The sequence below is a fragment of the Nelusetta ayraudi genome, unplaced genomic scaffold (genome assembly GCF_046127955.1).
Source record: "Nelusetta ayraudi isolate G7.1 ecotype Tasmania unplaced genomic scaffold, CSIRO-AGI_Nayr_v1 ptg000106l, whole genome shotgun sequence".
Lineage (NCBI taxonomy): Eukaryota > Metazoa > Chordata > Actinopteri > Tetraodontiformes > Monacanthidae > Nelusetta > Nelusetta ayraudi.
The window spans coordinates 1,135,323-1,159,079 of NW_027466156.1; the positions used below are offsets into that span (position 1 = coordinate 1,135,323).

General features: G+C 47.8%; 2 protein-coding genes across 3 annotated transcripts; one reads left to right on the plus strand and one right to left on the minus strand.

Annotated features, from left to right (window-relative positions):
- The first annotated feature begins 3,733 nt into the window (after nucleotides 1–3,733).
- Nucleotides 3,734–14,652, plus strand: igfbp2a (insulin-like growth factor binding protein 2a). The gene is made up of 4 exons (XM_076048651.1): nucleotides 3,734–4,160; nucleotides 12,624–12,808; nucleotides 13,693–13,833; nucleotides 13,951–14,652. The coding sequence occupies exons 1-4, from the start codon at nucleotides 3,767–3,769 to the stop codon at nucleotides 14,107–14,109; spliced, it is 879 nt and encodes a 292-aa protein (XP_075904766.1). The 5' UTR covers nucleotides 3,734–3,766; the 3' UTR covers nucleotides 14,110–14,652.
- A 612-nt stretch (nucleotides 14,653–15,264) lies between these two features.
- LOC142903131 (insulin-like growth factor-binding protein 5) lies at nucleotides 15,265–22,748 on the minus strand. Of its 2 annotated transcripts, none has more exons than XM_076048613.1 (4): nucleotides 21,853–22,748; nucleotides 18,022–18,209; nucleotides 17,811–17,930; nucleotides 15,265–17,356 (listed from the first exon to the last, which is right to left on the minus strand). In XM_076048613.1, the coding sequence occupies exons 1-4, from the start codon at nucleotides 22,223–22,225 to the stop codon at nucleotides 17,219–17,221; spliced, it is 819 nt and encodes a 272-aa protein (XP_075904728.1). In that variant the 5' UTR covers nucleotides 22,226–22,748; the 3' UTR covers nucleotides 15,265–17,218. The 2 variants fall into 2 exon arrangements, with proteins under 2 accessions (XP_075904728.1, XP_075904727.1); XM_076048612.1 differs by having other exon boundaries at nucleotides 18,022–18,212; nucleotides 21,853–22,744.
- Between the last annotated feature and the right edge of the window lie 1,009 nt (nucleotides 22,749–23,757).

Below are 23,757 nucleotides of genomic sequence, written 5' to 3' on the forward strand. Positions count from 1 at the left end.
TTTTTGTCACTTTTACAACCCCATAACAGACATTTTTGTCTCCATCACATCACCCCCGGCAGCAGGACACATCATTTCAAACTGAATGTACGCACTCAGCACAGGGCCACACCACACCTTTTTACTGTGGTTTTTGGCTCGGCCTTTAATAAATGCCAGCTGTCAAATTTAATCTCACACTACATCTCACACCGCTGGCAGATGTTGGCTGAGCCATATCCGTGTCGTGGCACCCATAAAAAACAAAATCCGAGAGTGCGTCTCTGATTTTCACTTGCACAGAGCTGTGCTTTATAGAGCGCAGTTTGTTTGCAAGGCCTTGGATTTCATATGCTTTGGATGAAGTGCGAAGACGACGACTGTGCGACTTGCTAAATGAGTGCAGCAGTACACGTGCTGCAAGAGCAGGCGGTAATGTCAGGGAGTCGATTGTTGTAATGCCTGCTGACATCAGCACACAACACAACGACACACAACAGCAGCAAGGCTGAGAGCCTCCGGCGGACTCTCAGAGTCGACAACGACGTAGCCTGCGAGGATTTTTCATGACCAAATAAAGCAGGAGAACTTTCCCTCATTTGCACATGCATCACTTGTTGCTAGGCAGCAAACAAACACACTTACACTTGGGCCACGCAGTGGCATGCAGACCCACACACACGCACACACACGCGCTCACATACACACACACACAGGGGCATTTTTTAAATTTCCATTTGCTGCTTGTGATGTGAGCATTTCCACGTGGGGGCTTGATGTGTGTCATTTTTTGGGTAAACATTTCCACTTGGCGACACACGTTTGCATCGCACACACAGTCTGGATGGCTCGCTCTTGAATTCACACTTTACATCACATGTACAGCGAAGGCACAATCCAGCCACAGAGGCCGAGACGGAGGCAAATCAGGATGACGGATGGCTTTTCCGACACCCCCTGACTAATTATCCAATCAGCAGTCCAAGCAAACGTAGCCACAAAACAGCAAACGGCGCAATCAGTTACAAACGGTCGGAGAAAATGAACGTCTCAGACACGTTTTATGGGCTTGGATGGCTCGGAAAACGCAAATGCAGCCAAAAAGACGATAAATTTGGTGATTGGACTTGTTAGCTGTAGCTTGATTTTTAAAAACAGATGGAACATGTATTGGTTTAATATACAAGACAGCCCTCTGCTGATTCAGAGGACTGAGTGTGAAGCCAAGCAGCTCAAAATTCAGCAGGCCAATGGCATTGGGAAGCCCGGCATCAGCCTGGTCAGTGTTTTCTTGTCACAACGGATCAACTGGGATTCAATATTTGGCAGAGGCCTAGCCAAGGCTGAATATTGAGGATGTATCTATGTCTCCAATTAAATATTTGGGTTAAAAAAAAGCTGCTTCACAACAGTGTTTTGCAAAACTTCTTTCCAAACACAGCTGGAGTCAAAGTATTTTCCTCCATCGGGACAAAGCTGACTCTTTGTTTGTCATCCAGTCCTACTGAAAGCATCCATGAGAACTCCTAGCACAGAAGTTCACTTCTTCTTCTTCATCTTCTTCCTCCTCGTGTTCTTCTTCTTCTGGAGATTCCGAGCAGCAGTTTGCAGGAATTGTGTCTGACTTTCATGGCAACTAAAAGGATCCCAATAGATTATGGAGCACTAAAACTAGCTAAAAACACTTGATATTGAAGGGTTGGCGGATATGTGAAAATTTCAGATGTTAGCTGTGATCGCTTTGTCACTCAGAGCCGTATAAACGAAAGGAAAAAAAGACTTTAGTGTAAATCACTGCGAAATTAAAGTAAATTTTTTTGCTGATGGCTACATTTTAAGCAAAAAAAAAAAAAGCTCCAGGTGTTTATGCAGCTAATAACTGCGTGTCAGACGGATGAAACATGGTGTTGTGATACAGTAAAAAAAAAAAAAAAAAAGTGTCAGCGGAAGGAGGAGGGGGTGCCAGCCGTCCTACGCTGTAATTAAGACCTCGCACACACAAACCTCCCTGTGTGCGTCTTCGGCCCATCGACAATCCCATACATACCCCCCCCCGGTCAAGTCCAAGTTTACCCAGAGTTTGTGTTTGCCCAACGGCTCCGCGGGGAGGAAATTTGAGTTGCCGACCTTGGTGGGGATCACTTAGCACACACGGCGGGCAGCGGCTGCGGCCTGTTAGGGCCTATTAGCCGCTTTGGCCGCTTTGGCCGCCCTCCTTTTCCATGCACGGCGTTCACAAGATGGCATACGAGGCCCTGTGTGCAAACAAACCCCTCTGGGCACTAACCCCCCCGCTTACCCCTGCCCCCCGCCAACCTAACCTGCGCCACCTGAGACGGCAGCAATGTGTCTTTTTCTCCCCTTAACACCCATGGACGATCCACCGTGTGCCACTGTTGAATGGGGCCAAACATGGGCTTAATCACCAGGGGAAGGGGCTCTGGGGGGTCTGGAGGGTCTGGGGTGGTGGTGGGGGGGCAGGGGGCAGGGGGTGCCGGGGGGCACCCACCCACAGAAAAAAATAATCTGCATTTATATTTGGCCTGTTACGCTATTTCTAGGGCCCGCAGACAAACACAGATTGGCCTAACACGCCCGGACGGGGTTAACAGGGGCTTGTTGGGCGGGCGGAGGCTTGGAGCGACTGATCAATAGGAAACATTGCTGCATGTGTGCAGCAACAGTGGCATTACTGTGCAGGGGGCGTGCAGGAGTCGGCGGGGTGGCCGGCGGCGGCTTTTCATTTTTTTTTCTTTAATTGAGTGTCAATGGACATGTCTGCAGCAGCGGGGAGGTCCGGCCATGTAAGGAATGCGCCGCACATAGTCCTTTTGTTTGTTTGTTTGTTTATTCATGCATTCTGGGAGATGGAGGGGTGGGAGTTGTCTGTTGGGGAGGAGGGTAGGGGCGGTGCTGGGGGCAGACTGTGCTGATTGAAGCAAACATTGCCGTGGTGTAAGTGACTTAATGGGGAGCCTTACAGTCGGGGCGCCATGGTTTACTGCCATCCAAATTTTATTTTTAATTTTAAAACCTGAATTTCATTTTCAGGTGAGCAGGAAGCAGTTTTGAATCTTAGCGCTTCCAGAGACCTGATACTGTTCAGTTATTATTTCAGAAGATGTGAGGGAAATAAAGATGACTGTTTCAAGGCCCATAGTGTGAGATTTAGTGGCATCTAATGGCAAGAAAGTGTATTGCAGACAACGCTTGATACACGTCCCTGTTTTTAAGTTTTTTTGTTTTTGTTTTTGTTTTAAATCTTCTTAGCTTAAGATGAAGGACCTGGATTTTTTTTTCAGAATTATATCTCATAATTATATCTCACATTATCACATTTATTGCTAATAAATCAATTTGAAAATGGACCTTCAAATTAATTGTGTGAGACGTCACAGTAGAAATGTAATAATTTCTGTCAATTTGTGAAAAACATAATAATAATAATAATGATAATAATAATAATAATAATAATAATAATAATAATTTATCTCACTTAAATAAATCCAATTTAGATACACATTTGAATACAAATTGCAGAACAAAAAATAATTCAAATATCTGAACAACAAGTGACTTCTGATAAATCAACGCCAACTTGTGGACCCCAAAGAGCAAACCTGGGAATTTGTAGGACCCAGCAGACCTCCCAGTCCCCGGCTTCACCTGTTCGCGTGCACCCACCACCACCCCAACCCACCCCCCACCTCCACACACCCTCAATCCCCCCTCAACCCCCCCTCTTTTTCCCCCCACTTGGGATTGCCTTCCCATCGCCCCGGTGATAATGACCAAAAGCCTCACGCCTGCAACAATGCTGATGTACGCCGGCTGCAGCTTGCTGATCCTCTCCGCCTCGCTCGCCGGCGCCTCTCTGGCCGAGATGGTGTTCCGCTGCCCGGGCTGCACCGCCGAGCGCCAGGCGCTTTGCCCGCAGCTGACCGAGACCTGCGCGGAGATCGTGCGCGAGCCGGGCTGCGGGTGCTGCCCCGTGTGCGCCCGGCAGGAGGGCGAGACGTGCGGCGTGTACACCCCGCGGTGCGCCACCGGTCTGCGGTGCTACCCGACGCCCGACTCAGAGCTTCCCCTGGAGCAACTGGTGCAGGGCCAGGGCCAGTGCCGGCGCAAAGTGGACGCCGAGGCGGGCGCGTCCAGCCAGGAGCAACGGGAGCAAACCAGTGGTCAGTCACTCTCTCGCCGGAGGAAACCTGTTTTTTTTTTTATTTTTTTTTTTTACTCCCACTCTCTCTCCTATCCTCTCGCTCCCTATTCTCCCCCCTTTTTTTTTTTTTCTTCTTTCTTCTTCTTCTTTCTCCCAATATCAATTTTTAATGCACTGTCTAGACAGCTGCACGAGGAGTAGTGGTGGTGGAATATTTGCTTTGTCATGAAGGTTAAGCCTTAGCCAGTCAAGTTAACAATCAACATGTGTGTGCATGTGGTGGTGGTGGTGATGGGGGGGGGGGGGGGGTGGGGGGGGGGGGGGGGCATGATTTCTTATGATGCTGCTTGTTTTTTGTTTTTTTTTGCTGTGATTGCTGCATTATTGCATGCAACCAAGACAGTCATCATATTAATTAAATGTACCTTAAACCCCAAATACACCTTAACACCTTTGCTCTCCCAAACCCTCTCCCCTTTTAGAAGGTTGCGTTTTCTTGGCTCCCCCCCTCCATTTTTTCTGTGCATTTTCCGTGCGTGCACGCGCGCACAACTTGTGCAGCACCACTGACCTATTTCTGCAACCAGATTTTTCATTCGTGCACACAGCCCTTCCTGAGATCTGCGCTGCATAGACCTGTTTAAGTATGTGGCGAGTCGTCGCCCCGGTGCTCATGCGAGCCGAGTGAACAGAGACACACAAAGGGAACTGTCACTCTGCTCAAAGTTAACTTGGGGCTGAGCTCTGTGAGACCAGCTGGCCCCTCCGGCAGTCAGGAGAGAGGGAGAGGGAACACTGTGCAGGATTCCCAGAAGTTGCCCTTCGGTTGGGGATGAGCACAGAAAACATACTAGTATTGATGTTGACATTTCCACGGTGGGAGTGGAGCACAGGGTGGGTGGGTGGTTGGGTGAGGCGGCGCTGCTGCAAGGCCGCATTGATTGGAAAAATGGACTTCATGCTTTGACCAGATGTGAATGAGTGTAAACTGCCGCCGAGTACACAAGGCTGCGCTGCTCGGATCCGGAGTTGTGTTTTTGGAGGGTTACACATGACGGACAACTTGATTGTTGCGGCTCACACACACACACACACACGCACACACACACACACACACGTAAAAGCACACACACGGGTGTCGTCGGTGTCCAGCAGAGGCAGAGTCAACTGGGGGGTGTAATTTCTGCTGGGCTCTGAAAAAATTTGAGCTTTGTCGGAGTTTATTTTGGCCTCAGAACTCCCACTGCAAAGATAAACGACAGAACTATAGTGTTACATGGAAAAAAACAAAACCAAACCAAACAAAAAAAAGGATCAAAAAGGAGCAAGAATCGTGATATTGCGTGTTGGTATGGCGTCAGCATGCAATTTGGCAAAATAAATAAATATTTACAACAATTTTTTTCTGCCCTATTGACTTTTCATCCACTAGAGGACGGCAAGCTGATCATTGTGGCATATATATAACGATACCTAGCGATACATATTGCAATACTGAGCACATTATATACAGTATCATATTGTGAGTATAATATCAGACAGGGATGTAAAAGTCACCGGTAAAATGATAAACCGCGGTAAATAGTCTGACGGTTATTGTACCTTCAAATTTTAATGATTGTGAAAACCGTGTTTGATTACCGCGGTTTGAAAACCTTCCACTCATTGCTCAGAAAAGCTGCATCGGTCCCTCAGACACAGACAGAAAACAATCTTTGGTCATAAACGGGGCGGAAGGAAGTTCAGCGCCCCGTCAAAAAAGACAAAGTCTGAAGTCTGGCCGTATTTTGGCTATTACAAGGACGCTGAGGAGAAACTGGTCATAACGTTACTCCTTTAAAATTACAGCATATTATTGGTGCCATTAGCAAGTCACGTCTGCAGGTCTCTGCACACGGCACTTATAGCAGCAAAACAGCATCTTGTGTTTCGGTACGGTCGCTGCTACTTATTTATTGCCGACGCTGCTTCAGAAGTGAGGCAGACACACAATAATTATGCTAGAGATGAACGTTCGGTCCGTTTCTGCTCCGGCACAACGCTAGCTCCGCTGCTAAAGTTATATACTCCGTCGTAGCTCCAGATGCCGGTGTTATGTCGGAATCTGTTCACCCGTCGATATGTGTTCCCCTCACTTCAACCTGCACCCAACCTTATCCCTAACCCCAACCAGTCGTCCTTAAAGTTGCTTTACCTGACTCCATCTTTACCTGAACTCCAAATGGAAAACAGCGTTCCGAGTTAAGCAAAAATAAAATAAAAAATCCTAGAGGAATTGCTTGTTCTTTTATTTGTGTTTTCAAAATAAAACTTGGTTAAATGATTTCAGTGTGTGCAGTGAAATCATTCAGTACATTTTTTTCTTAGCATTTTGAGCACATTTCAACAATACCGTGATAATAACGATAATCGTGATCATTTTGGTCACGATAACCGTAATGTGAAATACTGAACACATTATATATTGTAAGTAGAATATTCTGATACTGAGCACATGATATATCAAAATCGTAAGTACAGTATCGTGATACTGCATCACTGTTGATTTGGTGTTGATGCTATACACGTTAACTCAACCGTGACGCGGTGGTCGCAAAAGCTTTGGCATTGGAGACACGAACCAGGTCCTAAAGAGCAGTTACACAACCTTAAAACTAATGACAGAAAGTGGCAAGGTGCAACGTTGTGTCGTGTGAAGACTTGCACAGAAGGAGGCCAATCAGTCGTTCGAATGGATCGTCAGTTAGTTTTCTCTTTTCTGGCAGGAGACGAACTGCATGGTTTTATTTTTCTTACAAAAGACCCGAGGTGTAGGTGGTCCAAGCCGTCTTGTCAAGGCCAAACGGTAAAAAGGAAATTTGAAAAAGAAGAAAAAAAAAATCAAAAGGAATCAAAACTAATCGGTTGAGCAGACTCTCCTCCTCCAGGGCCCAGGCCGAAATAAAAAAGACAGAAAAAAAAAGTTTTTAACAAAGACAGTGAGGCTAAGCTCTCGCAGTCCGCTGATGTCTGGTAATACGTCTCAATCAGCGCGGCGCTGACAGTCTTTCCATTGAGAAAATCAAATCAAATTCTGGCTGCTTTTCCGCAGAATCCTCTTTCAATCAGTGCGTTTGTCACTTTAAAAAAGCGATGGAGGAACATTCAGACGCCCATTTTTGAAACCCTGCTTTCAACACCCGGGGGACAGTAAAATGAGTTTCTGTTTTTGGACATGAAATCAGTCCCATATATGTAGGAACCCTCTCGAGCTATAGCCTGTACTTTTCCACCACAAGAACCAAAGGCTCCCGGAAAAGTCCAAGCACCTCCTTCAGAAAGAAACCCTGTGAATTGGCTTGAAAGAAAGAAAGAAAGAAAGAAAGAAAGAAAGAAAGAAAGGAAGAAAGAAAGAAAGGTCTGGTCTTATCTAGCTCTCCAGACTCTCCTGGCCCGTCACACCAAATGGCTGAGTGCGCCAAAGGTCAAAGGTAGGAGAATTGCTGCGTACCACACAAAAAGGAACAAAAGAAAAAAGAAAGCAGCGAGGCCAACTGGGACGAGGAGACGATAAAAACAAAGCCTGCAGCGATAATTTCTGGATTCATTTTGTTCCTTTTTTGTTTGTTTTTTAATGAAACTGTCGGGATTAAATGTGCTGCACACACACACGCACACGCACACACACACACTCCCGCAGGCTCATTTTCCTCTCCACTTTCGCCATTTGTTCACTGTTTTCCAATTTAGTCCGGCACCCTAATTGTAATGCATCAGCAGCAGTTGTCGAGGACGTGCAAAAAAAAAAATTCGACGAACGCTCGGCAAAAAGCCAAACTCCCTGCTGCGAAACGCCGACATCTTGCAAATGTTCCGACGTTTTTTTTTCGTTGTTGTTTTTTTGTTTTGCTTTTTTTGTTTCGCACATCGGGGGAAGTTTATTACGGGGCTTTTGTCCCTCGTTGCTCAGAAATCCATTTACGACGACGACAATAACCACTTCAATCCAGAGTTATGCTTCACAAACAACATTATTTGTTATTTTTCCATGACTAACAGGCGGCGACGAGAAGGCCGGAAGGTCGTTAACCCCCCCAGACTCCCACCCCCCACCACCACCTCAGTGCTGAAACACATCCAGAGTTACAAACCCACCTGTGAGGCCGTTTTTTTTCCAGCACACGAGCCCAGAGCCCAAAGACTCAACATTTTTCTAGGACGTCCCTCTTCTTCTTCCTCCCAATTCCCAACGGGTTGAGCTGTCAAAAGCCGGAAGTCCCTTCTTCTCACATGGCGATACGGAAAGTCTGAGTCAAAGGCCATTCCTGAAGAAATAAAGAAAGTTAGTGGTCCCACGCGCTTGAAAAATCTAAACATGAAAGCCAAAAAAAAAAAGAAGCTTTTGGACAGTTTTGGGAATTCCTTGGGATATGTTGCCAAGGGTGGGTCTGGAGCGACGGGCGTTCCAGAGATTTGACGGCTCAGATTGAAAAAAAAAAAAAAAAAAAACTTTTTCAGAGTTTCCCCATCCTCTCACTAGAAAGTATGTACACATGTGAAGTCTGAGGATGCAGCTGCAGCAGCAACCTTGACATTAACTTTGACCGACAGGAGGCTCAATGTCAAGAGGGTTGTTGACTCTCGGAGAAACTGGACAGAAGATCCCCCTTCCACCTCCCCCTTACAGCGCTCTGTAAATAAGTGTCAGTCTGAGCTCGTTAAAAGGGGAAGTCTGAGGGGGTGGGGTGGGGCGTGGGGGTTAATGATGAAACATGGGACGAAACCCACCGGTTCAATTTCAGTTTTTTTAATTTTATTTTAGGGCTCCTGCTAACAAGAGGAAGGTTTCATCTCGCCGCTTCTGGTTCTGGAGCCGATGGTTGGAATGTCTCCGGACTTAGCCGGCCGTCATTTCCCCTCGCTAAGCTCCTCTGTTTGTGCGGAGTATCACTCGATATTCCGTTCCCACAGAAACCTGGACCCAAATAAAGGTTCCTTTTAATGAGACTGGATGGAGGTAGCGGGGATTTTTTTGTGCGTGTTGTTTTGACTGGAAAAACCCTGTGTATGACCTGGCGGCGGCTCCAGGTTCATGGACTTAAAAATAGAGGATGACACCCCAGGGCTGCACATTTTATTCGCTTAATTGAAGGACACACTAAACCCTGCCGTGCCGGGCGAGAGTCGGTTACCCAACAGCGACGGGCCGACGGGGGTCTTTCCCCGATAAATAGCGTTATAAAAGCTGTTATGGAGGGGAAAAAAACTGGGGTTGACAGAATAGAAAAGAAAAAAACGTGGAAAACTCCTGTGCCATCTGGTCGCTTGCAACAACACTGTTAGCTAACACGGGGGCATTCCTGCGTACCTGAAGCAGGCGGCCAGCGGGACTGAAATAGCTCGCCGGTAATCCCTCCCCCTGCGCCCGCTGCTCCCTGTTTGCGCCGTCTTTCCCCAACCAGGCGTGCACTTGGAGCACGGCTGTGCCAAGAATCTCCTTTGTGCCTCTTGGGCCGCTCCGGGATAACCTCCATCCATCCATCCAGCCCCCTTTCCCCCCACGCCCCAGCCCAGGGCCGGGTCAAAGGGCTGAGTGGAGACAATCCAAACACTGTCTGAGCGAGCAGCTACTGACACTGGACTAGGTTTTTTACTATCTACTGTATTTTCTATTTTTGTCTGCCTCATTGAAGAGCTGAAATGATTAACCCATTAATCGATTAATTGACTATTGGACAAAATTTTTTCATTGCAATTCTCTGGTGGTCTCTGCATACTGCTGGGTGAGGACTATAGAGCCATTTAAAAAAAACAAAAACTTGGTTTCCAAAGACTTGGTAGCCGTTTCCTCTCTACGGATACATTTCCAGGAAGTTGTTGTTGCGGGTGGAAAAGTATGAACAACTCATGCATCCCTCTCGGTCAATGTTGTGAAAACTGCCTCTTTTCCTGCACTTTTTGCAATTCCCAACCATTGGAATGTTTTGGTCGTCTCAAGCTTGAGCACGAGATTAACCTCATCCCGTGGTGACTCCCAGTCTCACGGAGAACCGGGGAGACGTCCCGGCACGTCCCGGTTGCTGCCCTACTTTACCTGAAGCTCAAACGGCCCCGAGTTCACCTATTGGGGCCGTCGGCCAACCGAAGGAACCGGCCTACGTGCTGCAGCCTGTCGAGAGCGCCTGCTTGCAGACGACTCTCGCAGATCTCAGGAAAGCCTGCAAAGGTAAACACATCTGTGCTTTGCCGAGCTTGTGTTTTCTAGAAACGCCATCCCACCGGGGCCATGGATAACGGTCCATTGCTTGAACCCCTCGTAAGGCCTGTTTCAGCTCCTTTTAAGTCTCCGTGAGAGAGAAGGGTTTCGTTTTAGCAGCTGTGAGCATGATAAGGTTTCTCCAGTGGTCCCTTGCTCACTGGTACGGCCTCAGGTGGAACCTGCAACTTTTTGGCAGCAAGTCCCTTAGACCACTGCGGAGGAAGAACAGCATGAAGACGTTACACCTGCAGCAGGAAAGAGGAATCTTTCCTAGCCCCCCCTGTGTCTCCACACCCACGGCCAAGTCCGCCATTTGCTCAGTTGACCAGAAATGCGGAACAACTGGACATGACACTTCTGGCGTGCGTGCCACCTGGGAATTTAAACCGGGGATCAGATATAGAAAGGGGAGCCTCGCGGCCTTTTGTGTCCGGGATCAACTCAAGCAGCAGACTGGACAGCGGCCCTGCCGCTCGGCTGTTGATGCTGCTGATCCCTGTTGGAACGGGCCGCCGATCACAGAGGGCCTCGCAGGAGGAGTGGGGTCCTGACCCCCTGCAATTACCGCTTCTTGTTTTGTTTCTGGGAATTGTGCGCTTGTGTGTCCTGCAGGCTACGTGTTTGTCCGCACGTCTCGGGTTACCCTGCGGAGGATGAAGGACACAGACACTGCGTCTGGATTCCATGTCTTGGAGGCGGCAAAACGTTGAGAAAAAGCTGTAACCCGAGGGTTGCCCGCGTGGCGGGCTGAGCAGAGTCAAGACATTCTCACTTTATTGACGGGGCTGGTAGGTGAAATTGCAGGTCAAATTTAAGAAATACAAATATAATGATAAAATGTTTCTCTTTGACAGACTGAGATGATGAGATGATGATGATGATGATGTTTATCTGGACCTGATGGCCCTGAGCTGGACCTCTGGCTCTGTTGCACCAGACTGCAGAGCATCTGCAGACACATTCCGTTGTGGCGTATAACTGGTATCGGCTTTGCATATTTACCTTTTTCCAGAGATAAAACCGGGCAATTTAGCTACTCAAACAGGAAGTGCGTCGGTTTGCATGTTATCTTGTTGTCCCCATTTGCCAGGCAGAAGAGGGAGACAAAGGTTCCACACAAAATATTAGAAGTGAGATTGAATTTTAATGTTAAAGCCAATCTGGAACCCAAACCAGGCATCTGTAAACTCTGTTAGCGAGGCCAAAAATTACAGCTGCCACATGGCAACACAGTTTTCTTCCCCTTTTTTTCTGTTGAAAGAAATCGATTTACATGGACAAAATTGAAGTAATGAGGCAGACGCTGTTCAAATTCCCATCATCCCCATCCCCCACATTTTGGATGCCCTGGAAGTGACGACACGTCAGACTGATTCCAGATGCGAAGGTTCCAGATATGCATCGCTCTGTTGCTGGCATACCAGTGTGGTGATTAAATGAAAAAACCAACCTGACTGGGACTCAGGGTCAGTGGCCAGCGGCCCGCTATTCTCGGCACTCCGGCTTGTTAACCCGAGCTGCATGTGGCTGCTGTCGAGAGAAAAGAAAAAAAATGACTGGGGCTGCGGTGAGGCAGCGACTTCCAGGATCTGAAACGATCTTCTTGGGGAACAGAAGTCTCTTCGGGTGTGGCAGCGAGGGACCAGCCTTTTGTCTGCACGACCTTGTTGCAGCCCGGCAGAAATAGTCAGCCGTCAATGAGCGTCTAGCTGATTTTTTTTGTCAACTGGAAAATACTGGAAATCTGTTTCTTCAGCCACAAGATGGGGCTGATCCTTCAATGTCTCCAAAATCACGTGTTACAGTGGTGAAAAACCGGAGGTCACTGATTAAATTCCATTCAAACAGCTCTGGTTCCTCCCACAGCCGAGAGACATATTCCATTGACTAGTGCTTCTCAACTAGTGAAGTCTCAGGACCTTAACATGAAGTCGCAACCCAAATTTATTCCATGGCACTCAAATTTATTCCACTAAAATTGAAATGCTAGCCCACTTTCTGTCATGGCTTGTAAATAAATTATTGAAATTATTGAATTGAATTGTGTGTCCTTCAAAATATGTGCCCAGCATTTTCTCTATAAAAATATGTATTTTAAAAAATAAAGCAGGTCAGCGAGTTTCAGGCCTGGAGGCATGTTCTGCTCACTGTTACTGTCCGCCAGAGGGCAAAATGGGATGTCTTCTGTTCTCCACCTGTATATGAACACTGCACCTCCGACCAATCCCCCTTCCCGTCCTTCAGGTGAGGCTGTGGAGCCGGCCGCGCCCGAGCTGGCCGCCAGCGAGGTCCCCACTGTACGGAAGCCCAACAAGGAGACCACCTGGATCGGACCCAAGGAGAGCGCCGTGCGCCAACACCGGCAGGAGATGAAGACCAAGATGAAGACCAACAAGGTGGAGGAGGTGAAGCCCACGCGGCCCAAACAGGTGAGACCCAACCAAGAGTCCTTTAAAAAAAAAAAAAATACCCGGGAAATGATATCACATTTTCTCATGGATGTTGAGAACGTTCTTCTCTCGGGTTCCTCTAAGGAGAAGGAGCTGTCCATCACTCTCTGCGTCTCAACAGCTTTGTTTGCTGGCCCGGTGCTCCGTCTTTTCTTACGTAACTAAACATGCACTTTTCTCGCGGTCCAAAAACAATGCGTCAGCTTTTCCGTCCTGAGAACTCTCACTCTGCGTGTGATCTGTCTTTTAACCGGCCGATGAAAAGCACTTTGGTTTAAATTTGGCACTTTCTTACAAAACCAAAACAAATGAAAAAAGAAAAGGTCCCTTTCAAATTCTCCTCAGCTTTCTGGAAGTTGAAACATTGAAACAAATGAAAAATTGCACTTTTTTTTATTATCTGAGAACATAATCGTACACAAGTTCAATCGAGCTCAACATAGTGTCAGGCGTTTGAAGTTGATGTTGCCATAATAATTATGCTGAATTTATAAAATATTTCATTGTTTAAAGATGCAGCTCTTGTGTATAAAGAGTCAAAACATTACTTGATGCAACTTCAATTCAAAGCCTGAGAAGAAAACTCTATAATTTTTGCTGCCCTGGTTTTATCCTTATCTGATACTAATAAAAAAGGATTGCTGCACACTGACACACCTGAGCCACCGACCAAAAATGTAATTTAAAAGGTTCTGTCTGGACATAAATCCTGTGTGCAAACCCATCAGAACAGAGTTTATTTGCACAACCGGATTTATAGCCACTTTGTCAGGATAAATAAAAAAACAAAAAAAATTACACATCCACCACTATGACCTTACCCACACCTGTCGCTGTGACCGTCCTTCTCCTTTGTGGTCCAGACCCAGTGTCAGCAGGAGCTGGACCAGATCCTGGAGAGGATATCCAAGATGCCCTTCAGAGATAACCGAGGCCCCCTGGAGGACCTGTACGCCCTTCACATCCCCAACTGTGACAAGAGGGGGCAGTATAACCTCAAACAGGTTGACTTAGCCAAACAGACCCAATTTGATCTCATAGAATTTGCATCCCTCTGACCCCCAGATGACGACGTGCACACCTGACGAAATTTAATTGTATTTTTTACACCTCGTTTCCAGTGCAAGATGTCTCTGCATGGCCAGAGGGGGGAGTGCTGGTGCGTCAGCCCTCACACCGGCCGGCCCATCCCGACAGCCCCCACCGTGAGGGGCGACCCAAACTGCAGCCAGTACCTGGGGGAGCTGGAGCTGGAGCTGCCCGACTCCACCCAGATATAATAACAATAATAAAAAAACAACAACAAAACATTAAAAAAGATAAGAAAAAATGGTGTCATGACAACAAAGAAACTGTAAAGTACGTGGGAAACAAAGAACATCTGACTAAGCTATGTATTATCTTCTCCTTGTGTATGTGTGTGTGTGTGTGTGCTTGTTGTGTGTGTGTGTGTTTTGGTGTATGTGCGTGCGCGTGTCTGTAGCTCATCTGACGATATTTGAAACTTTGCGATAAAAGGATTAAGAGGGTAGGATCCAGCTTGCTGTGTAGGTTTTTATTATAGTGTAAGAGCAGACTCTGCCTTTTAGAGCTGCAGAGTTGCCACACGGCTTTCACTGGTTGTGACTTTTATTAGTGGGTTGTTTTATTTTTTTTGTGCCATGTGTATTGAGAAAGGAGGAGCCTCCATCATGTTTGGTGTTTTTGTTGTTTGTTTTATTAGGTGATGTGGCCTTTTCCTTTCTTTTTTTGGTAATTTCTCTTACGTTGTAGCTTGCAGACTACTGGTATTAACAGACAATTAAAAAACGACAACAACCTGATGTCAGAACCTTCTTGTTTGTCTGTGTTTTAACAAACATGCATCTTGCCAAGCTCCAATATAAAACAAACGATTGGGGGTCTTTTTTTTTTTTTTTTAGAAGAAAGTGAAAAAAGGAAATAAAGAAGTGATTGCGAATAAAACGTGAGAGTCTTGCTGAATCTGAGTTAGCATTTCAGTGTAAAGCTAGTGTATCGCCAGCTAAAGTAAACTTGCATCGAGTGAATATAAACAATTAAGTTTCAAATAATTGATGCTAATGCTGAAGTTCGATCCTACTTTTTTTTTTTTTTTTTTTTTTTTGCTGAAGGACAAATTATTTCAAAGCCTGCAGGAAAATTAACCATGTGTGATTAAACAGATTAATCCTTAATGCATTCTGCCTCATAGAGGCGCTCTTCCTCAATTTACGGCTTTTGGAAGTTAAAAAACTGACGACGCCCGTCTTTGCTTCCATCTGTCGGTCACCGTCTGCTGTCATATCGCTGCACTTTTTTGACCACAGGGTGGTGCTAAAGACATGTTAAGGTCTTTCAACCTTTGAAACATCGGGAGCATGAAGACACCAGTTGATGGAGACAGAAGCCACAGATTCTAGAGGACAAACGCAGACACTTGTGGTTACATGAACTTTATTTAAATAGTGATTTGTCATTACAAAATAAGAGAACAAAAACTATGAGTACATCAAATACATGCCTGATAAATATATATATTTCACCATAATATTCACATTAATTATTATTTTTTTCCCTAATTGAGATTTTGTTTTGCATGTGCGTGTGTGTGCGCGCGCGCTTGTGTGTGTGTGCTGGAATCAGCAGCACTGAGGGGAAAGTGGAAAGAATCGGCTGATGAGCCCAGTCACGCTCCTCCTAATCATCACCTGTTGTGCGAAAAGCATCGGGAATGTCTGAATTGTCATGAATTTATCTGAGAAGTCCCAAAGAAGAAAGAAATCAATAAAAAAGTTGAAGCTATAATTAAAACAAACAAACAAACAAACAAACAAAAAAATTCTCTTTCCTAAACAAATTCTCTTTAGCAGCACTAGACTGACTGGTCTTTGTCTGCAACCCACCGAGAACTAAACAAACCAAAGTCTAACAAAAATAAATCTTTCAGGCCACACACCCCCCAACCCCTCAACTCCCAAACCCTCTCTAATTAGCTCCCACGTCTCTGTGCTTTCGGCCGCCGCCGCTGGGGCCCGCATGCAAATCAAAAAAATTCAAAGTGGCGCTGGGCAGAAGGCACTTGGATTTACATACAAACTCTGTGACCGTCGTCCGCAGGGCGGCACGGGGCCCTCGGGGGCAAGCAGGCGGCCGGGCCGATTTGCGTGGAGGCGGAGAGGGGACCCTGCGTGTGGGACAGAGTGCTGCCTTTTGCATACCATTTGCTTGCGCAGGAAAAAGCGGCGTCGCATTTTGTCGGACAGTAGCTTGGGTAACTTTCAAACAAACAACAAAAACAGAAAGAAAAAACCCGATAAAAACTGAACCAAACACACAGAGCTTTGTCGTTTTTGTCATCATGGAGAACTACACAAGTGCACGTACAGTACAGTTTAACACACACAAACACACAATCACGCACACACACACACACACACTCACACACACACACACACACACACACAAAATCACGCACACACGGAGACGCTGTACAAACATTTGCAAACAGTGGAGTTGAGGAAAACAATGCGTGTGGCCAGAGTTAAATAGGAAGTCTGACAGTAAAGTACAGTATGAGGTTTCCTTACAGTCTCACAAAGAGGTCCAAACTCTTGAAGTGTGTTGTGTGTTTTTAAACACAATCATCCCTTAATTTTCAATTTCCAATCAAAGGCAACAAACTCTGCCTTTGCCTTCTCTCGTTTCGGTTTTCCCCCGTGTCGTGACAAATGTGCTGTAGCGTCTGCAGGTTGCTACGGAAACGCTGCAGGATTCGTCACCTGATTTTCCAGCTCGACAAAGTCACCTTCAGGAAAAACAAAACAAAAAAACAAACAAACAAAAAACAGGTAGTGTGCAAGTCGCTAGTCGATATATTACAAAAAAAATCCCATCTTCATGGACGAAACTCGCAGGATTGTCAGTTAGTTTAGCATTGCTAACAGCCACCCGCTGCCAACATTTTTAGCCACATTGAAAATATGTCTTGTCTCAGTCGTAAATCAAGCAGTTCACTCATAGGTATATCAATGTCATACAAATATATAGAATTCTCTATCGTCTACACGGATATAAAGAGATGAGGGCTGAACAGTTAGTCGGGACATTTTTAACCTCAAAAGCTTTTTCATTGTAGCTCTCATGAAAAATAAAGGGAAGAAAACACAGTCCATCACACCTGATCATATATATATATATTTATATATATATATATATATGTATATATTTAGATATATATGTTTGTATGTATAAGCATTGGTGCCATATTCCTGATTGGCAGTCATTAAGTGTGCTAGCTTGATTGGCAGTTTTTTTTAAAATATACTTTTATCTTTTTTTTTTTTTTAAGGAAGGCTCAGAGAGTTTGCAACCGGGTGTTTCCCGGCGCTGTCACTCGTTGCTGTTGCTGCTGCTCTCCAGGTCTTTGCACTGCAGGTCACCGCCGGCGTAGTTGATGCCGGGGATTTTCACGCCGAAGCGATCAACGCACCAGCAGATGCCCCTCCTTCGGCCGCGGGACGGCTTGCACTGTGAGATAAAAGGCCAATGAAGAGGTGGGTTGGGATGCAAAGCAGCAGTGAAAGCAGCGACAACCTCCTGCTGCTCTGTTCACAAATTCAAGACGTTTCCTATAAAAAATGTTGAAATTCCCAAGACTTACAGCTTAAGTCTACTGAGTTAGATCGATCCTCACAGTTGGAATCCACATTTACAAAGTAGTAGTCAAATCAGAACTGAGCCCAGGTAATTAATCATAGTAAAGGTTGAAAGGTCCCACCTCTGTCTTGGGGTATGCCATTTTTGTGAATTCAGGTAATAAATGACAGGAAAGGGGTAAAAGCCCACGTCCTTCTTTAGGTATGCCATAGCTGTGCATTTTGGCAATTTGACGACAAATACACCCATAATCCCTGCAATTTCCATGATAGTATTGGACAAAAAAATGCTCACAATTAGTTGGGTTGAGTACGAATGTCTGTACCTGCCGCCGCTTGAAGAAGCCCTTCTTGTCACAGTTGGGGATGTACAACGAGAGCGCCAAGACCCTGGAGGTGTCCTTCATGCTCTGAATGAGGTTGTCCAGTCGTCTTCTGCAAGGCCCCTGCGCTCCAGGAAACACAGATGAGCATTAGCATGTATGGAGAGCGAGATCGGGATCAATACCTTCCTGGGACCCTGCCTCCTGCACTTACAAACTCTGGCTCCAGCTTGTCCGCGCGCAGTGGCTCCAGGATGCTGGTCTGTCCCACACGGGCCAGCTGGTTCTTGCGGTCCTTGGCCTGCTTCATGGCCTGCACCTTGCGGCTGTGGTCTCGCCCGTACAAGGGCACCTTGGTCTGGAAGTCGGGGACTGGCAGCACGGCGCCGTCATGAGCGTCGCCTTCTGAAAACAACAGGATGGACATTTTTATGGAGAGCCTGAGGCATTTTTGGGGGGTTTTATGAGGCAGACAATTTGGGGAAAAGCTGCAACTTTTTCATTAACGCAATCCATTTCCCCAGCGCTGCAAAAAACTAAACTCTGCGTCTGCCGCCTTTGAGTGGCACTTTTTCTGCAATCGTGGCACTTTTTGACAGAGTGACAACAACGAGCCTTTGGGTCTCATTCTATTGGTGGGAATTGACTAGACAAATTTGCTGGAACAGGAATGCCGACCCCCAAGACACAAGGCCAGCAGGTCAAGGCTGAAATCGCGCTTGGATTACCATCATCAACTGGGGCCGGTAATTTCACGCTGCAAGCTTTACAAATTATAGGCACCCTGGGGGATTAAAATAAGCGACAATACCGATTATTACTTGAGAGACTAATGTCAGCGGGTGTAATAATATCAGCCCAGCAGCGACTTCAAGGCATTCTTCTGCTGCTTCAAACCAGGGGTGAAACCCGAGGCAACTAAAAAGCACCACTTCGTGGCCCTGGCGGCGAGAAAAAACCTGATGATCTCACGGCACCACGGTCGAGCGGCTGTTTAGCGCAGCCAGCAGCGGCTGGCCAGCCTCAGACTGGACGTGTTGACATGCAGGGCGGCGCAGCCTCCATTTGCGGCGAAGCCGGTTGCCACTTTGGGGTCCTTGCGGAGCGCTGGGGTTTTAAAACTTTTATAGCCAGCGACGTGAACGAGATATTTAGTCTCGCGCTGGCCTGTAAAAGCCTGCTATTACACGTCACGTGGGCCAGAGAAACCGCCAGCAGCGCCTGTTTTTGGATCCCTCTAGACACTCTCGGGGCCTTTTTCTTTTTTTTCCAGCAAACGCTCCTCCTCCTCCGCCGAGATCCCGAGGGAGTCCGGCAGAGAATCGTTGGCGCGTGCTCCTCTGGCAGCCACCCGCGGCCCCCTCTCGCTTGCTCCTACGCTCCACGGCGAGCGTGTCAGAGCTGCTCGGTTCCACTTGTCCCGGGGCTTCAAACATGCATTAGCCTTGTATGTGTCCTAAGCCACATCTGGCCCACTTCCACCACCGTGTCACGCACCCGTTTTCCTGCCTCATTTTGGCAGATTGCAAATTGCGGAGGATGACGCCCACCGCCACTTTCCCCCCTTCCACTCCCCGCTCTCTCTCCCTCCCTCTCTCTTTTTTTGACTCTGCATTGACGTGATCGCTAAGCTACTAAGCTAGCCGGGCGGTGAAACAAGGTCACGGCCACGTCGCAGATGACGCCTAAAGCCTCCGATCTCTCCCCCGCCGGACGGTAATGAAGAGCCCGCTGATGTCATCCGTCCACATGATGACAGCTTCTTGGAAAAAGACAAGCGGGAGGGATTCCATGTAGTTTCCTGCTGACACTGTTTCCTATACAACCTGCCCTCCCCCCGCCAACAACTCTAAACTCCGGAGAAAGCTGAGAGCAGATCAGCGAGTCCAAGTCCAATCAAGTCCTCACTTGCTAATCCGCCAGGCTCGTCTAATCTGACCTGCGCTGACTGATCAAGTCTCTCACTTCCCGCCTCCCTCCTCCTCAATTCTGCGTCCAAGTTGTTGGAAGATGAAGAAGGCCCAGGATTCCTCGCGGGAATTAGCCGCTTCCCTTCTATTACTCCATTCAGCTCCGGACATGGAGTTTCCTCACCTGCTGGCAACGCCCATCACGCAGGGATGCATCTTACGATTCTGTTCTCTGAGCTTGTGCACACACCTGCGCCTCTTTAAGTAGATTTGATGCAAAACTTGACGTTTTCTCAACTTTCCCTCACTGCGCACGTTAAGGTCTTTGAATTCTGGCCAGGGAACCAAGCTGCCATGCGCAGAGCTGGCGGAGAGACGGGGACAGAGAGGTCACTAGCCCACGCTTAGCAGGCTGCATTCTGCTGAATCACTGCACAGCTCTGGCCCGCCTGCCTGCAGCTCCAAGACCAGAGCGGGGTGGGGGTGGTGTTTGATGAGGAGCGCCAGTGGAGAGGAAGAAAGGATGAGAAAAATGGAAGGGAGGATGAATGAAAGAGACCCAAACGGTTCTCAAGATCCACCAAAATCATCCACTCTCATCTCCCCTGTTTTCTTTTTGTCTTGCCACTGCGAACAGCCTCGTGCACGCTGCGGTTTCCTCCCTCAGCCCAGTGAGGTTTCACACGGGGACCAACTGGATTATTTATGTTTCCAGAGCGGGCTCTGCTGTTGCTCCGCTTCAACTCCAATCGGCGGGAGACAAAAATGGAAAGCTGGTGCACGGGAGAGAGGTGGAAAAAAACGACCGGGAGGGACGGTCGCCAAGGCCGGGGGGGAGTGGAGGGGGGAGTGTGGGAAAGAAAGGTACAGGGGGAGGGCGGAGCAGAGTGGAACACAAAGACGGGACTGAGGAGGGTGAGTGCGTGGTGATGATTCCCACAAAAGCTGCAAGACAGACGGCTGGATGGATCGTCCCTGGCCTGCCCTACGCCCGTTGTCATCCGGGGGGGGAGGGGGGGGGGGGGGGCAACCCTCTGCCACCTGTAATCATCTCCCTTGTTTCAAGTTGGCTGAAGGCGCCTTGAGGCCTACACATACACATACACACACACACACAAGCCCTGCTGCTGATTTACGAAGGGGCCCCGAGTTGACAAGATGATTGGCGTTCGGCACCAATTGCTGACAGAGTTCACGGGGTCAGGGGGTGTGTGTGTGTGTGTGTGGGGGGGGGGGGTTTCAGTCGTGTGCCTCTATAATGACAGGTGTCTTTTCAAGAGGGCCCGGGGTAATTTTGGACCTCGCCAGCTCCTGCTCCAAAGGGGTTGAAGCATTTAAGCTTCTCGTTTGTCTAAAAAAAAAAAAAAAAAATCAGGACACCTCATCCAGGACCCCCCCTGATGGAAAAGGTAAGATGGTTTTGTTGGCTTTTTTTGGTCAACGAATCAACAAAAACATTTGTATAATCGCCATTGGCCCGTGGACAAAAGAGTGCAGTCAGGCGCCAATTGTCCGTTTCCACGACTGTTGCATCACCAGGGGACTGTGCGTCACTCAGGGGGTCTTAATTAACATTCCTCGACTGACAAGAGAGAACTGACGACTGTCATGACCCATCCTGGACCCTGCATTAAAAAAGGTATATGCATTGTGGTGTGGGGTTAGGGTTGGGGGGGCTGCTGCCCCACAGAGAGCCTCTGAGAATGCCCCTGGTGCCAGGAGGACATCAGTCTTTCTTGTTCCTGTCACTGGACTGCACGACTGGGTTGGGAGTTCTTTGCTTCATTAGAATTCCTAAACTTACCCCTCTTCCCAGTCCAGCTGTTTCCAGCTCCCACTCATCAGCGGAGCAGACAATGAAGGGCAGGTGATAGTTAAAAAAAACACACAAAAAAACCCACGCCTCGGCCAATCAGGCGGCAGCGACCCTACGGTGACGTAATAGGTGAGAGCCCGATAGAATAATCCAAATGAAAAAAAAAAAAAATAATAAAAAAAAAGAAGCTGCCATGAATTATTCAAATCAATTAATCCAGCGCCTAAAAACCACTGACCCGTTTTTTTTCTTCCGAACCCACCCCCCCCACCCCAGCACGCGCCTGCTCCCAATCAGTCGCCTCTGCGAAGCGCCCTACCTCTTGACGAATGCAGCAGCTTGTAGAGCTTCTCATTGCGGCACAGCCCGCGGCCGTGCAGCAGCGCGTGCAGCGGCTTCTCCTCGCCGTTCTTGGGCAGGCAGCGGAGGCCACGCGCGCACGGCCCCGTGTACACGCCGCACGGCTGACCCTCCTCGAGCGCGCACGTCAGGCAGCAGCCGCAGCCGGGCTCCTTGACCAGCTGGCAGCCCACCGGCACCGGCGGGCACAGCGAAAGCGCCTTCTGGTCGCACGGCTGGCACGGCACGTAGGAAGCGGCGGCGGCGCGCCCGCACACGGCTGCCGCCAGCAGCAGCAGCAGCAGCGGCGGCAGCAGCGTCTCCCGGTGCAGCAGGGGGCCGCTCGGCAGCATGGCTCTGGGAATTTCAGCTCCAAAAACGAAAAATTAAAAAAATGTGTATGCGTGTGGAGAGAGGTGCCAGGTGGTTTCTCAGCCGGATGTGTTGGCGCGAGGCTGCCGTGGTCCAGTGGAAAACGTCAAGGGTCGCTGCATCCACAGGTGCCCCTTTAATACGTCAAAGTCCCTGGTGTCCCTTCGTCCGGTGATCCGGTCACTTTGTGATTATCCCCTTTTGGAAAATGAAAAATAAAAATGAATTTAATAATAATAGTAATAATAATAATAAAAAGCTCGGCCCCAGAAAAAACAAATTAGAAGAAAAATCTCCTGTGTCAGTGGCAGCTTTGCGCGAACCACGCTCGTCTCTCTCTCTCACACACACACAGTCTTTCTCCCCTTCCAATAAAAAAGCCAATAAAAGAAAAAAAAAATTAAAAAGCGGAGGGAGGAGATTAAAAAAAAAGGCAGAATGTCCCTTTTGGTCGATGTGCTGGTCGCTGCTGCCGCGGCTTGGGAGCAAAATGTCCAACGTGCGTCTTGTGAGCCTCTTTAAAAAAGGAAAAAGAAAAAAAAAAAAAGGGCCAGAGGTGGGGGGAAAAAGAGAGGGGGGAGGCAGGGAGGATGACTCTGTCAAGCAGCCTTCCGAGGAGGAGAGGGGAGGAGGAGTGAGGAGGGGGGAGGAAGCGCGGGGGGAGGCGCACTTGTCAAGTCCGCGCGCCGCGATGCTGATTTCACAGGGCGCGTGCTGGCATGCCTCCAGATCTGGCAGATAGCGCAGGATGCTCCTGAATAAGACCTCTCTCTCTATCTCTCTCTCGCTCTCTCTCTCTCTCGCGCGCGCAAACGCACGCGTAAAGAGGCAGGCAGATATTGAGCACTGTGATAAGTATGTTTTTTCCCCCTCGTTACGCCAAGATGTTGGGTTTTGCTGTTCGGCAGGGCAGCGGAATTTCCAGATTTGGGAGGAGGAGGAATAGGTGTGTGTGTGTGTGTGTGTGTGTGTGTGTAAGGGTGGTGGTGGTAGTCTCTAGGAGATCTACAGACCTGGATCTGGAGGAGAGGAAAAAGTAGGGGAATGGAACACCGGCCAGCACTACTACAAGAGGTGATTCAAAGGTTTCGGGAGGGATTTAATGATGAATACAAGCTGGGAGGATGAACAGAGAAGAACGGCAGGGGGAAGGGTAGGGGAGGGGGATGATCTGCTGCTCTCGCCAGGTTTGGAATTGAGATCAAGGTTCAGAGTTTTTCAAATTATTATGATTCTCCAATCCTGAAATTCCGACAAATATGCCCTCGCACTGTAAACACAAAGCATTCTAATGAAATGAAGTATGTCCAGAAAAAAATAACACTTTTCGTTTATTCCAAACGAACTGAAATGGATGTAAAATCCCACGTTCGCTACTCTAAACGACTGAAAATAACTGTCTACAGACACACAATTGGCCTTTTAATAACCCAACTTCTGATATGTCACAATTTCCCTTCCATCCATCCGTCCGTCTTTCCGTCCTGGCTGAAATTTGAATATGGCGCCAAAA